Raw genomic sequence first — 15,909 nt, forward strand, 5'->3', positions numbered from 1 at the left:
CTTAAGCGGATGGGCCCGGCCAGGGTGTTCGGAAAGCTTTGCTTCCCCTGTTGCCGGCAGCAACCCTGGCCTGCTCTCTCAAGCTCCATTCTGCCGCCATTTGTTTGAATTTGTTTACCTTCTATAATTGAAACTTTGTAGCTTGAGTGGAGGCTTAGGTCTGCAACGGCTGGCAGAAAGCTTGGCTTCCTCTGTTACCTAGGAAACCTTGCTCTCTGTGGCTGTAGCTATCTTGGTTTGGGTTAATTTGCATACTCGCTCTGATTGGATGACGGGCGTGGCTTGTGGGTGTGGCCTGTGGGTGTGTCGGAGGTATGGTCAATTTGCATATTTGTCCATTATTAGAGAGGATAATTATAGCTAGTCCCCAATATTCTATTTCTGCCCCTAACACATACATGATCAATATTTAAAAATGGTATTTTTATATACTAGCAATGAACAATCCAAAAATAAAATTAAAACAATTCCATTTATAATTAATATAAAAAAGAATAAACTCTAAGGAATAAATTTAACAAAAGTGCATGATAGTGAAAACTACAAAAATCATTGAAAGACATTTTGAAAGACAAATAAATGGAAAGCTATACTATGTTCATGAATTAGAAGACTTAATATTGTTAAGATGGCAGTACTACCCAAATTCAACACAATTCCTGTTAAAATCATAGGCTATTTTGTGGAAAAACTAATAAGTATTTTTAGTGATTTCAGAGAGGAAGGGAGAGGAGGAAAGAGAAACATCAATGATGAGAGGATGTGGAGAAAAGGGAACTCTAGTACCTGCTGGTGAGAATGCAAAAACTCTCATTTGACCCATTGATTCCACTTCTAGGAATATATCCTAAGAAACCAGAAACACCAATCAAAAAGAATATATGTACCCCTCCCCATGTTCATAGCAGTGCAATTTACAATAGTTACTAGATTTGAAAACAGCTCAAGGTGCCCATCAGCAAATGAGTGGCTAAAAAAGCTTTGGTACATTTACACAGTGGAGTACTATGCAGCAGTAAAAAAGAAAGGATTATTATCCTTTGAGACAGCATGGATGGACCTGGACCAAAATAAGCCAGTCAGAGAAAAATAAGTATCACATGACCTCATATGTGGAATCAAATGAACAAAATAAACTATTGAACAAACTATATCCAGAAACATAGAAGCATGGAATGAACAGACTGACGAATTTCAGAGGGAAAGTGTGGGTGGGGAGTGAGTAACTTGAGAAAGTATCATCCTATCTAATAAACGAGTGATATGCAAATTGACCATCACCCCAATACACAAGATGGCCACCCCATGTGGTTGAAGATGGCTGCCCCCATGTGGACACAAGATGGCCACCATAAGATGGCTGGCAGGGGAGGGCAGTTGGGGGCGACCAGGTTGGCAGGGGAGGGCAGTTAGGGGCAACCAAGCTGGCAAGGGAGGGCAGTTAGGGGTTACTGGGCCAGCAGGGGAGGGCAGTTAGAGGTCACCAGGCTGGCAGGGGAGCAGTTAGGCATCAATCAGGCTGGCAGGGGAGTGGTTGCAGGGGTCCTCAAACTTTTTAAACAGGGGGCCAGTTCACTGTCCCTCAGACCGTTGGAGGGCCGGACTATAGTTTAAAAAAAACTATGAACAAATTCCTATGCACACTGCACACATCTTATTTTGAAGTAAAAAATCAAAATGGCAAAAACACCCGCATGTGGCCCGCGGGCCGTAGTTTGAGGACACCTGGGTTAGGGGGTGATCAGGCTGGCAAGCAGAAGCGGTTAGGGGCCATCAGGCAGGCAGGCAGGCAGGCAAACAGGCAAGCAGTTGGGAGCCAGCAGTCCTGGATTGTGAGAGGGATGTCCAACTGCCTGTTTAAACTGATCCCAGTGTGGAATCGGGCCTAAACGGGCAGTTTGACATCCCTCGAGGGGTCCCAGATTGGAGAGGGTGCAGGCTGGGCTGAGGGACACACACACACACACACACACACACACACACACACACACACCCTGTGCACGAATTTCATGCACCAGGGCTCTAGTATATAATCAAAGGCTAATATGCAAATCGACTGAACAGTGGAACAACTGGTTGTTATGATGCGCACTACCACCAGGGGCAGACACTAAACACAGGAGCTGCCCCCTGGTGGTCAGTGTGCTCCCACAGAGGGAGCGCTGCTCAGCTAGAAGCCAGGCTGGCAAACGCAGCAGCAGTGGCAGGAGCATCTTCCACCTCCATGGCAGCTCTGAGGATGCTGCTCCCTGTGGGGAGTGGGTCTAAGCCATCAGTCAGACATCCCTTGAGGGCAACCGGACTGCGAGAGGGCGCAGGCCGGACTGAGGGTCCCCCCCGCAACCCGAATGCACGAATTTTGTGCACTGGGCCTCTAGTATGTATATATGGACACAGTGGTGAAGGCCTGGGAGAGGCGGGTTGAGGTAGAGGGGGTCAGTGTGCAGCCACTGTGGAAAACAGTATGGAGTTTCCTCAAAAAATAAAAAATGGAACTCCATTGACTCAACAAACAAAGGGGGCATCGGTAACACTTTCAACAATAAAGAAAAAAACAATAAATGAAAATATGTTCAATGAAAAAAGCCCACGTCAGTGATGAGAGAGAATCATTGATCAGCTGCCTCCTGCATGCCCCCTACTGAGGATCAAGCCTGCAACCCAAAATTTTTGGAATAAAAATTGAGAATTTAGAAATAAGCCCTTACATTTATGGTGAATTAATTTTTAGCAGAGGTACCAAGACAATTCAATGAGGAAAGAATATTCTTCAACAGATGGTACTGAGACAACTGGAGATACACATGCAAAATAATGAATTTATACCCCCTACCTCACATCATACACAAAAATTAAGTCAGTGCTCAAAGACCTAAATATAAACTAAAACTATTAGAAGAAAATCCTATCTAATAAAAGTGATATGCAGATTGACCATCAGTCCAACACACAACATAGCTGCCCCTATGTGGTCAAAGATCCTGCCCCCATATGGATACAAGATGGCTGCCACAGATGGCCAGCAGGGGAGGGCAGTTGGGAGGGACCAGGCCTGCAAGGGAGGGCAGTTGTGGGCAATCAGGCCAGCAGGGGAGGGCAGTTGGGAGGGACCAGGCCTGCAAGGGAGGGCAGTTGGGGGTGATCAAGCCTGCAGGGGAGGGCAGTTAGGGGCGACCAGGCCGGCAGAGGAGGGAAGTTGGGGGTGGCCGGGCCTGCAGGGAAGGGCAGTTGGGGGGGACCCAGGCTTGCATTGGAGAGCAGTTGGGGGGGACCAGGCCTGCAGTGGAGGGCAGTTGGGGGGGACCAGGCCTGCAGTGGAGGGCAGTTGGGGGGGACCAGGCCTGCAGTGGAGGGCAGTTGGGGGGGACCAGGCCTGCAGGGGAGGGCAGTTAGGGGTGACCAGGCCTGCAGAGGAGGGCAATTAGGGGTGGCCAGTCCTTCAGGAGAGGACAGTTAGGGGCAATCAGGCTGGCAGGGGAGTGATTAGGGGGTGATCAGGCTGGCAGGCAGAAGCGATTAGGGGCAATCAGGAAGGCAGGCAGGTGAGCAGTTGGGAGCCAGCAGTCCTGGATTGTGAGAGAAATGTCCGACTGCCCGTTTAGGCCCGATCCTACCAGGATTGGGCCTAAACGGGCAGTGGGACATCCCTTGAGGGGGTCCCAGATTGGAAAGGGTGCAGGCAGGCTGGGCCGAGGGACAACCCCCCCCACCCCCGTGCACAAATTTCATGCACCGGGCCTCTAGTATAGGTATATATAAGTCCTTAAGACCATGGATTGGGCAAAGGTGTGATATAATTCCAAAAACATAAACAATGAGAGAAAAATAGCGTATTTTCCAGCATATAAGACGACTGGGCGTATAAGACGACCCCCAACTTTTCCAGTTAAAATACAGAGTTTGGGATATACCCGCCCTATAAGATGACACCTGGCGTATAAGACGACCCCTGACTTTTGAGAAGATTTTCCTGGGTTAAAAAGTCGTCTTATACGCCGGAAAATATGGTAAATTAACTGGACTTTATCAAAGTTAAACTTTTGTGAATAAAAGGTCACTATCAAGAAAGTGAAAAGACAACCCCCAGAATGAGATAAAATACTTGTAAGTTATATATCTGGTAAGGAATTAGTATCCAGAATATATAAAGAACTCTTGTAATACAGCAATAAAAAGATAATTCAATTTAAAAATAGGCAAATATTTCAATAGATATTTCTCCAAAGAGACACAGATGGCCATTAAGCACATGAAAATATGCTCATCATTAGTCATTAAGGAAATACAAATTGAAGGCTACATGAGATACCATTTCACATGCTCTAGGATTGCTGGAATAAAAAAGATGGACAATGACAAGTGTTGACAAGGATGTGAAGCACTTGGAACTCTCATACATTGTTGATGGGAATATAAAATGATGCAGCTGCTTTGAAAAATAATTTGGCAGTTCCTCAGAAAGTTAAAAATAGAGTTAAACATGACCCAGCAAATCCATTCCTAGGAATCTACACAAGAGTACTAAAAACCTACATTTACACAAAAACGTACACAAATATTCAAAGCCATATTATAGTAGCCAAAAGGTGGAAACAATCTGTCTGTCATCCGTTGAATGAATAAGAGATAATATGCAAATTGATCCCCACTCTGTCACAGTGGAGGCAGGGTTCCCGTAACACAAGATGGCTGCGCCCATAGCGGAGTTAGGGTTCCCATAATGAGCCATAATGAACAATCAGCAGGGACCTGAGGCTGTGTGGCGCTGGGCTGGGGCGGGGGACCTGAGGCTGCGCCCCCCACCCACCCCACTTGGGCTTGATGGTGAACCTCAGGCCATGCCCCCCGCCCTGGGCTGGGGGACCTGAGGCCACACCCTCCGCCCCAGCACTGGGCCAGGGGACCTGAGGCTTTGCTCCTGGCCCCGTTGACGGGGGATCTCAGGCCACCCCCCACCACCACCCCCATATTCTGGTGCTGGGCTGGAGACTTGAGGGTGTGCCAGGGTACCTGAGGCTGCGCCCTCTGCCCGGCCCGCCGGACGTGGGGCTGGCTGGGTCTGAATCTCACCCAATGGGGATGGGGTCAGTGGTTCTGGGTCTCGCATGATTTCAAGGTGCACGTGGGTGGGCGTGGACTTAACTCGGGGTCTTGCCGCGTGCCCCAGTCTCTGACAGGAGGAAGATTTTCATATACACTTACTAATTTTCTTTCATCTCTGACACTTATATTATAGAGAAAGGGCAAATAGCAATATTAAAATATTTCCTCTAATTCCCTTTTAGTGTGCACAAATTTCGTGTACTGGGCCACTAGTTTAGTCATAAAAGAATACAACCATGAATGAACCTTGAAAATAGGTTAGATGTAAAAAAAAAAAAAAAAAGACACATGCAATCATAGTGTAGGGTACCATTTATATGAAATGTCCAGAATAGGCAAGTCCATAGAGTAGTAGTGGTTGCCAGGAGCTGTGGGGAGGCAGGAATGGGAAGTGACTGTTGATGGGTATAGATTTCTTTCAGGTGTGATGAAAATGTTCTGGAATTAATGGTGATGGTTGCACAACCTTATGACTATACTAAAAAGCACTAAATTGTATACTGTAAAAGGATGGTATATGAATTTTTAAGAGGAGAGGAAATATATATAAACTAGCATTCCCGTTGCAGGAAAAATCCTGCAATAGGGTTTCCTGCTGCACTCTACCCCACCCTGTCTGTTCTCCTTCCTTGTCCCCCGCCCCGCGTTCTCCACCAGCCCCCCTGCTTTTCTAACTTCTCCGCCAGCCCGCTCTCCTTCCTTCTTCCCTGGCCCCGCCTCCGCTCTTCCCTTCTACCCCGGCCCGCCTTCTCTGCCAGCCCGCCTGCTTTTCCCTTCTCCCCCAGCCCCGCCTCCACTCTTCCCTTTTCCCCCAGCCCTGCCTTCTCCGCCAGCCCGCTCTCCTCCCTTTTCCCCTGGCCCCGCCTCCGCTCCTCCCTTCTCCCCTGGCCCCGCCTCCGCTCCTCCCTTCTCCCCTGGCCCCGCCTCCGCTCCTCCCTTCTCCCCCGGCCCCGCCTCCGCTCCTCCCTTCTCCTCCCTCCAGCTTGCTTGCTTCTCTGCAGTTTTGCTCCCTTCTGCAGCTCTTGGCTTCTTTCTACTCTGTCTTGATATGCAAATTAACCGCCATCTTTGTTGGGGTAATTTGCATATTTGTTCTGATTGGTGGGCGTGGCTTGGGCGTAGCGAAGGTGCAGTCAATTTGCATATTTGTCTATTATTAGGTAGGATACTCATAACGTAATAGGAAGATAAAGAACCCAATAAAAAAAAAACAATAAAAAAGGGCAAAGGGTATTAAATGATCTTTGACAGTCCTAAACCTTAATATATTGTTAACATTTGTGGGCTAATTATGTGCCAGGTACAAATCACTTTACATATAAGTGTATTTAATTTTTACAACCAACTTTGAGATAGGCACTATTGTTACCCCCACTTTACAGGTTAAGAAATAGGGACAGTAATTCAATATGCTAGTTAGTGAATATTGGAGTCAGAATCGAACCTGCAACCCTTTGGTGCATAGGCCGATGCTTTAACCACTGAGCACACCAGCCAGGGCTGTCTTATTTTATTTTTTTAATCCTCACTGGAGGACATGCTTAGAGAGAGAACTCACATTTTTTATTTTTTTTATATATATTTTATTGATTTTTACAGGAAGGAAGGGAGAGGGATAGAGAGCTAGAAACGTCGATAAGAGAGAAACATCGACCAGCTGCCTCCTGCACAACCCGCACTGGGGATGTGCCCGCAACCAAGGTATATGCCCTTGACCGGAATCGAACCCGGGACCTTCCAGTCCGCAGGCCGACGCTCTATCCACTGAGCCAAACCGGTTTCGGCGAGAACTCACATTTTTATTCACACTTTATACTGTTTTTTTTTTGTTTGTTTTTTGTGTTTTTTTTTTAAATATATTTTATTGATTTTTTACAGAGAGGAAGAGAGAGGGATAGAGAGTTAGAAACATCGATGAGAGAGAAACATCGATCAGCTGCCTCTTGCACACCCCCTACTGGGGATGTGCCCGCAACCTAGGTACATGCCCTTGACCGGAATCGAACCTGGGACCCTTCAGTCCGAAGGCCGACGCTCTATCCACTGAGCCAAACCGGTTTCGGCCACTTTATACTGTTTTAAACCCACACCATTCTTTTACAAGTCTTTGTGTGGACATGTTATTTCCCAGGGCTGACTCCAACCACCTGCAACATAACTATTGTTTTTCTCCTTTCCAGGTCCATTGATGAGATGAAACGGTTGGAGGAAATGTCAGCTGTGTTTCAGAGCCCTGGAGTTGAGCGCCACCCTCCAGAACCAAAATCCCAAACAGAAGGAAATGAAGATTCAGGGGGCAAAAAGGCACCATGGGAAATGGTGATGGATAAGAAACACTTCAAGCTGTGGCGTCGTCCTATTACAGGCAGCCACCATTACCAGTACAGAGGTGAGCCCAGCTTGGCTGCCTTGTCGGTTTCATGGTTACCCCAGGTGCTCAGAACTTGTGTTCCTCAGACTCTAAATTGTCTGTTCTGGTTGTTTCTCAGGGAATTTGCCATGGTTTACTGTTCGTTGTTTTTCCTCTCCTAGATGACAAGAGTCTCCCAATGTCTTCTCTACTGTATTATGCAGTAGGGTGTCTTTGGCACCCCAATATGACTTCTAGTTTCTGAATCTGCCTTTAAGATCTGTCAGTACTATAATTGAAATACAGTAAAATGATAAGAATATGGTGAGTGATGAGAGTGTGGTAAACATCCCTGATTCTTATCATTCTAGTTTTTGGAACCTATACAGACGTTACACCCCGGCAGTTCTTCAATGTTCAGGTGAGTAATTTTTCTTCCCTAATTTGGAGCCGTTAAGCCTAAAAATTCACTTAGCCACCATCCACATGAATAATTTCTCTGACTCAGAAAATGTATTGTGGCTTCAATACCTTCATCCACCTCTGTACCCCTCATCTCACATTGAATAGCATCGGGATAAACATTTGACTTACAATTTCTTTGTCTAGTGGGGACAGGACCACTTCTATCCCCTCAATAACTAGTTGATGATTATAGCACCCACTATAATATGCAAGTGCACACATTTCTCTTCAGGACTGAACTTTGTGAATTTACATTGAATTTTTATTGGTTTAGATGTGTATGATAGTGTCTTATTTTATAATTCCTTAGTTACTAGTGATGTTGGAAATTTAAAAAAATATGCTACTTGCATTTCTTTGTAAGAGGTGTCTGCTCATCCTTTTGTACTTTTTGTCTGTTTAAAACTTCTAGAATTGTTTTACCCTTACACATTTGTATCACTATCTATTGTATTTTTCTCAGACGTATGTACCTGCTAAAGTATTTTTCTTTTTTCTTACATTGTTCTTTGGTTTATCTTTTTCTTAAGATTCACTTTCAAGGTACTGGTATTGGCCGACAAGAAGAGATTTTAAGACTTATATGTAGTAAACCAGCCATGTCTTTCACACTGTAGCGCTGTCTGCGCTGTCTTTTAGGTTGGATCACAATTTCACAAGAACGTCCTTAGGTCAGAGGCCCAAGCATCTGGGGAAGGCTTCTGCAGCTTTGTTTTAAATCTCTTGGGTCTTTTCTCTTTCCATAGCTGGATACAGAGTACAGAAAAAAGTGGGATGCCCTGGTAATCAAGCTGGAAGTGATTGAGAGGGACGTCATTAGTGGTTCTGAGGTTCTTCACTGGGTAACACATTTTCCTGTGAGTATTTTTACTTCTGGTTTTACTTTTACCACTTACATATGAGGCAGAACAATAATCCTGCTCCTCCTTTTTGTTTTCTAGTATCCAATGTACTCCCGGGATTATGTGTATGTTCGGCGGTACAGCGTGGATCAGGACAACAATGTGATGGTGTTGGTGTCACGGTATGTATGGTTACCTGGGATTCCTGCTGAGTTCTGTTAGCTGTGTCCTTTACTCATATATGTCTGTAGTGGGTTTGCATGTTCTCGTGCCCTTATATAAGTGAAGCCTAGGCCCCACCCATCCCACCTAGAACATGAGTTTAAAGGGATATATGCTTTTCATTTAATCGTTTCTTCAGTTTCTTAATATTGATGATTTAAAAAAGAAGTGCTCTGTCTTTAACACCAGGCCTAGTGAACTGGGATTTACCAAGTAAACTCTCTTTGTCTTAGAAGTTAGTTTGTATTCATTTGTCTTGGTGACTCGTCTTTTATTTATTTTTTGGTTAATCCTCACCTGAGGATATTTTTTCCATTGATTTTTAGAGAGAGTGGAGGAGAGGCAGGGAGGAGAGAGTTTCATTTTATTTATTTATTTAATCCTCACCAGAGGACATGCTTAGAGAGAGGGAGAGAGAGAGAAACATTGATATATGAGAAGAACATCAATTGGTTGCTTTCCGTACACTCCCCAAGTGGGGATTGAACCCGCAACCCAGGTATGTGCCCTGACCGGGAATCAAACCTGCAACCTTTTGGTGTATGGGATGACACTCAAACAACTGAGCCACTGTGGCTGGGCTTCTCTGTTGTATTTTACATATTAGTGTCAGCTTTTTAGATTTTTCTCATAACTTTAGCTCCTGTGCTATTTTGTATGTAGACATTATTACTCAGTTTCCTTAATTTTTCTCCTTATCAGCGCTGTGGAGCACCCTAGTGTGCCAGAATCTCCAGAATTTGTAAGGGTCAAATCATATGAATCCCAAATGGTTATCCGTCCCCACAAGTCATTTGATGAGGTGAGTTTACATCCTTCAAGAGGTGATGTGTGGTGGCTTTGGAATTTTCTCAAGGAACGCCTTTTATCTGAAATGGAGAGGGCCTGGGTGCATTGGTTCTTGGAATCCACTGGAGCCTGAGAAGTTGCATTTTTATTAGTGCCCAGATGAGGCTGATGCTACTGGACTGGGGACCACACTTTGGGAACCTCTGCTGTAGGCTGACAGACCTAGAGGACGCCCCTATGACAAAGTCCCATTTATCTGAGAGACAAGAGAAGATGATAGCCCCTAACTCAGCCTGTGGTTAGCAGCATTCTTTAGGAATCATTAAAATTTCACCATAATTGGCAGATCATATATAACCTTTCTCAACTTCCGTTTCCTTGTCTGTAAAATGAGAGGGTTAGACCAGCGATACTTAACCTTTTCATCTCATGGCACATTTAAACTAATTAAATTCTGTGGCACACCAAAAAATACTATAATTTTTGCTGAACTGACAAAAAAAATAGGTACAATTGATCATTCACACCAGACAGCTATTGTTGTGTGGGCTGTTGTCATTTTTTAATTTACAGTCCAAAGGAAAAGAGGTCAGTGCCCCTGACTAAATAGTCGGGTGTTGCATGTTTTAAAAATTCTTGTGGCACACTGGTTGAAAATCACTGGGTTAGACTGACTCTCTGCCTTCCTTAAAATTCTGTAGCCATTTTTTGAAAATGCGTTCTTTAACTTAGTGGGGTGTTTTGTTTGTTTTTACCAACGTTTTTGTTGAATGTACATGTTGATTCTAATGTTTGCTGTTTTTAGTTCTATTTCACTTTATATTTTTGTGCTGCCTTTTAAAACTGTATGAACTGTATTCTTTAGTACGGTTTTATTGTTTTCATCAAGTTGTCACCCATAAACTTACAGAGCACGGGATGATGATCCAACCAGCTGATGAGCCACTCTGGCCAGGGCTCAAGTTGTTTTATTTATACCACTTTAAAGACCACATAGAAATTGTGGTTCACCTCAGGCAATATGGTGCTTGCCTCTCTTTTTACTGGGAGATCTGTGTGTTTAATTCAGAACTATTTATAGAGAAGAATTTTTTGTTTTATTTTGTTAATCATTCAAGGATATTTTTCCACTGATTTTTAGAGAGAGTGGAAGGGAGGGGGAGAGACAGAGAGAGAAACATCAATGTGAGAGAGACCCATCGACTGGTTGCCTCCTGCACAAGCCCCAACTGGAGCCAGGGATCAAACCTGTGACCCTTTGGTAGCACAAGCCAACAATCTAGCCACGCGGGCCAGGGCGAGGATTGTATAGTTGTTATTTACATTTATATCTACCCTTTTTCCCTGTGCTGAAACTAAATTCTCACCACCACCCCAAGGTAATACTCATTCACTTTAACCTAAAACACACAAACCAGCCTCAGACTAGTAATACCAACAAGATTAATAATGTGATGATCGAAAAAATGTGTGTCTCCTAAGTTTTATAACTGGCCTCTGTGGTGGGTACTGTTCCCATTCCTATTGCCTGGGCCTTACTTCTCCTTCCTCTTTACTTCCATAGTATTCATCTATGGCTCTGTTATGGCATACATTTAGGTACCCAGTTAGCCTACTAATTGGAAATTCCCAAGGACAAGGACTAGCACATTTTTCTTTTCTCTATAGCGCCTAGCACAATGCCAGACATATAGCCGACATTCAGATGATATTGAGTACATGAATAAAAGAATAAACCATTCACTCAGGGAAGAGGATATGGACTTTGGTATAAAGGCACAAGAGAAAGTCTAGGTCTGCCACCTGGAGGTGTGGCCATCTGCCCTACAAAGTGCAGGCACAAAGTAGTTCCCTCTTACCCCTTTGGGTGGAGCATAATTGATTCGGCCCCCTTTCCTAAGATCAGGACACTTATAAGTCTCTTAATCTTCATCCTTCACACTGTCAGGCAATGAGAGGGCTGACCCAGGAAACGTGGATACATGGGCCCCATGGTCAGAGTCCTGGGTTCATGTTGGCTCTCGAGTATATGGGGGGTGACCTTGGGCCAAGTTACTTAACCTCTCTGAGCTGAGTTTCCTCATTTGTAAAGCTAGGGCTAATAGGTCCTACATTCTGGGATTGTTGTGAAGAATTGAAGCAGTTCCTGACAGGTAGTTAAGCAATATGTAAATGTTTGCTGTCAGTAGTAGAGTTAATACCATTCTGGCAAAGGTTAAGATCTTTAACCATTGGGGGTATGTGTTGGGGTACTCAAGACCACCCTCACATTAGAAAATTCACTAGAAGGACTCACGGGACTCAGCATGAAGTTGAACTCACAGCTAGGTTCATCATAGTGATATCTCAGAATGCACAGCTGGCCATAGGGAAAAGGCAGAGTCCACCTCAGAAGACTAAAGGCACGTGCATGCTTCCCATGCCCTCTTCCTGTGTGAGAGTCACAGAGAGCCCATTCTTCTGCCAGCAACAACAGTGCAGCAACATGGTTGTAATGTTCCTGCCCAGGGGAACCCATTAGAGACTTGGCACCTGCTATTTTTTTTTTAAATATATTTCATTGATTTTCCACAGAGAGGAAGGGAGAGGGACAGAGAGTTAGAAACATCAATGAGAGAGAAACATCGATCAGCTGCCTCCTGCACACACCCCACTGGGGATGTGCCCGCAACCAAGGTACATGCCCTTGACCGGAATCGAACCTGGGACCTTTCAGTCCGCAGGCTGACGCTCTATCCACTGAGCCAAACCGGTCAGGGCAGCACCTGATATTTTTATTGGGGGTGGTCACAGGCACCCTCTCTCCAGCACATAACAAAATTGCGGAACCCCAGGAGGAAAGCAAGTGCTCAACATAAATTGCTTGGTTTGTACTAATAGACACACAGGGAGTCACCCTTAGCAGTTGACTGGGGACACTCTGGGGACCACGTTCCCAGACTCCAGCCAGGGCCAGCCTCGCAAGCAGGCCTCCCATGGATGCCAACCTCGCGGTCTTCAGTGTTAGTTAACTCCTCCGCTTAATGTAAAACAGATGGCACTCTTACCCACACTCAGGTCATGGTCATCCTGAGGGCCTGGATAATGGAGGCTGTGGTGGGTAATTCAGGTACCTTCATCTTCGCTGTTTTTCTTTTCCAGAATGGCTTTGACTACTTGTTGACGTACAGTGACAATCCCCAGACTGTGTTTCCTCGCTACTGTGTTAGTTGGATGGTTTCCAGTGGTGAGTGGGCTCTTGTGTGCAGGGTCTGGAACCAGTGTTGAGCATTTTGTTTTTCTCTAGCTTCTTATTGACAGCAGCAAGCTTAGTACTTGTGTCACTGGAGCCCTGTTGCAGAAAGTAAATGTCCTTCCAAGCTTGTGCTTGAATATTGTAAAGCTGTAGAATCCTCCAGCTGGGTTTAGAGGGATGAGAACTATGAAGCCCCAGAAAGGAACTGTGCTCAGAGGGGAGTTTTAAGAAGAGCATTTGCTTGAAGCCTTAAATATGGACTGTGGGCATTAATGCACTTAAAATTTTTCTTCTTGGATAATGTTGGGGACATAAACTGGCAGAGAAAATGTGGTGGTTGTAGGACAGTCACCTGGAGAAAGGGGCAGCAGCTGTCCTAATAAAGGCTACACATCATGGCTGTGCCTTCACCTTTCCCTTTCAATGTCTTGCCTTATAAAGCACCCTGATGTGATTTTCTTCTGGAATCTTCTTGTACCTCAGGGGAAGAATGCAGAGGATATTTATCGAAATAAAATAGGCAGATATATAGGCTGTGCCACTGAAAAGTGATGTCTGTATCACCTGAAAGAGCTACTTAGGATTTAAGTGGCCTGGTTCACATGCCTTTGCAAAGGATTTCAGAGGTCATGAGTTGTTTTCACTCCCTATACATTAAGGATAGGCTCCGCCATGAAGGAATTTTGAGCCCACTGCTGGTTTGTCAGTCTATTCACATTCCCCTCTCTCCCAATAGGCATGCCAGATTTCCTGGAGAAGCTGCACATGGCCACTCTGAAAGCCAAGAACATGGAGATCAAAGTAAAGGACTATATCTCATCTAAGCCTGTGGAAATGGGTAGTGAAGCCAAGGCCACCACCCCGTCTTCTGAGCGGAAGAACGAGAGTAGTTGTGGCCCTGCCCGGATCGAGTATGCTTGAAGGGCTTTGGGATAAGAAGGGACAGGCTGCTGCTAGCCCTGTCTTGTTCCCTCACTGATTCAGAACGGGGACATGTACTGGAAGGCGTCTGCTATAACCGCCAGTGCAAGAGAATTCAATAGCTGGTGTCTGATTTCATTCAGAACCGCCTTTTCACTTTATCAAAACAGAGAAGAAGGAGGCATCCATGGAGGCGTCGTCATATTCTCAGGCCAAGCATTTTGCAATTCAGTATTCCATTGAGCTAATCTGGAACAAACGGCACCTCAGGCCAGAAGAGGATAACTTGTTTTGCTTCCTCTGAATAGTTTCCTCTGCCAACATTCCAGTTTCCACCATCAGTCCTGCCGCATTTGGACTTCCTTTAGTCTGAAGGTGCAACTGGAAGGTGAAGGTGGCCAGTTGATGGTTCTCTGAGGGGTCATTGGGAGTCCCTTGGTACGGGGTATCCTATTGGTGAATGGATGTGAACTGTTGCTTGGCAGTGTAAGTGCCTTGTCCTCATCTTGCTTCTATCTTTAGGAACATCAAGTTTGTACCAGGAAATTTCTTCGCCTCCCAAATACCACCCACTGGCTATCCAAAGCCTTTTCTTTTGGACTGGCTATATTCAAACACTATGTTAATTTGGCTTGGCCCCTCCTTCCTTGGCCCATTTACCAAGAACACTGGGAAATGAATCCTTTCAGACAGTAGCTTCCTATATTATTACTGTTTTGATAGGATCAGTGGAGATGCTCAAAACATCCCACATTAATATATATATTTTTTGATGTTAAAAGTTTATTAGTTCAGTGTTTCACTTAATTGAATTTGAAGCATATATATATTTTTTAATCTTTTTGTCAAAAAGTAGGGATTGGGGAGTTGAATAGAATTTCTCTAGTCCATTGTCTAGAAAACATTTTGATTTAGGCATTATTTTTCACACTTCACGTTTGGATGCTGAGGACTTGTCCACCTCAGAAGGCTGAAGGCAGAGGAGTGGTGTTGGGCCACTCCCTGGAGCTCTCAGAGCTATAGACAAGCTGTGTGAACCATTAGATGAAATCTTGCCCCAAACACTAGTGTAATGGGTTTATGTGACTCTCTTGTTCCTCTGAAAGTTTTTCCTCTTCTCTTCAGAGCTAAAATAAAAGCAAACTATGCTGTTTGGATGAAGTCACAGTCATATGGGATGCATCAGTTTGGCCTTGCTGATTCTGCTTATGGTCATGCTGCCATCTGCTGGAAGAATAGGGATCAAGTTTTAAATTCTCCCCCCCCCCTAAAAAATAATCAAAATGATCAGATTCTCCCCCCCCCCCTTTTTAACTTGCTTCTAAAACTGAGACTAACTTAAGCTCCTCAACCTTTTTGTTGCCTGTGAAGTTTTGTGCCAAGGAAATAACTGCCTGATGTTTCCTGTCTTGCCTTCTTTGAGTTTGGCAAAGCAGAGATGCACCAGACAGCCCCAGCTGATCAGTTCTCTCTTCTCATCCCTAGGACCTGACAGTCCAGGAAGAGGCCCTGGTTATGCCTACACTTAGCGCCTGTGATTGCCAGGCGTGGGTGGATGTGGGCAGTAGTGTGAGGGTAGAGCTGTTAAGGAGCTGGGTGTTGCTCATGTTCTGATTTTGGGGAATTTGATTGCATTGCAGTAGGTCTGTACAGTTACTTATGTCATCATAATGATTTCACTCCTGATATTTTTTTCAAATGTGTGAATAAATACATAAAGATTGGTATAAAAGAGTGTTTGTTTTCGGACAGATGGTGGTGGGGAAATCCTGCATATTGGGCTTATCATTTCTTCCTGACTATAAAGTTTGAGAAGAATAGTGTTTCTACTCATAGAATTGGCATGTGGAAGTAGTCGCGATCTTTCCTGGTGGTGGCTGGCTCAGCTAACCACTTGGTCTAGACACTGAGCCCTTTCTAGGTGACCAGTTGGCAGCTGGAAACAAGCCAGCATTTCCACTTTGTGCTGATCTACTAACACA

At 44.8% G+C, this 15,909-nt stretch overlaps 1 protein-coding gene across 1 annotated transcript in view; it reads left to right on the forward strand.

Annotated features, from left to right (window-relative positions):
* The window catches only part of STARD7 (StAR related lipid transfer domain containing 7), a 26,437-nt gene extending 10,778 nt beyond the window's left edge, over positions 1-15,659 (forward strand). The window contains exons 2-8 of the mRNA XM_008160584.3: positions 7,284-7,492; positions 7,825-7,874; positions 8,665-8,775; positions 8,860-8,942; positions 9,685-9,784; positions 12,913-12,997; positions 13,743-15,659. Of these exons, the coding sequence (XP_008158806.1) occupies positions 7,284-7,492; positions 7,825-7,874; positions 8,665-8,775; positions 8,860-8,942; positions 9,685-9,784; positions 12,913-12,997; positions 13,743-13,927 (823 nt within the window). The 3' untranslated portion in view covers positions 13,928-15,659. The remainder of the gene's footprint in view (positions 1-7,283; positions 7,493-7,824; positions 7,875-8,664; positions 8,776-8,859; positions 8,943-9,684; positions 9,785-12,912; positions 12,998-13,742) is intronic.
* The last annotated feature ends 250 nt before the right edge of the window (positions 15,660-15,909 follow it).

This window comes from Eptesicus fuscus, chromosome 16, assembly GCF_027574615.1.
Source record: "Eptesicus fuscus isolate TK198812 chromosome 16, DD_ASM_mEF_20220401, whole genome shotgun sequence".
In the NCBI taxonomy this organism is placed as follows: Eukaryota; Metazoa; Chordata; class Mammalia; order Chiroptera; family Vespertilionidae; genus Eptesicus; species Eptesicus fuscus.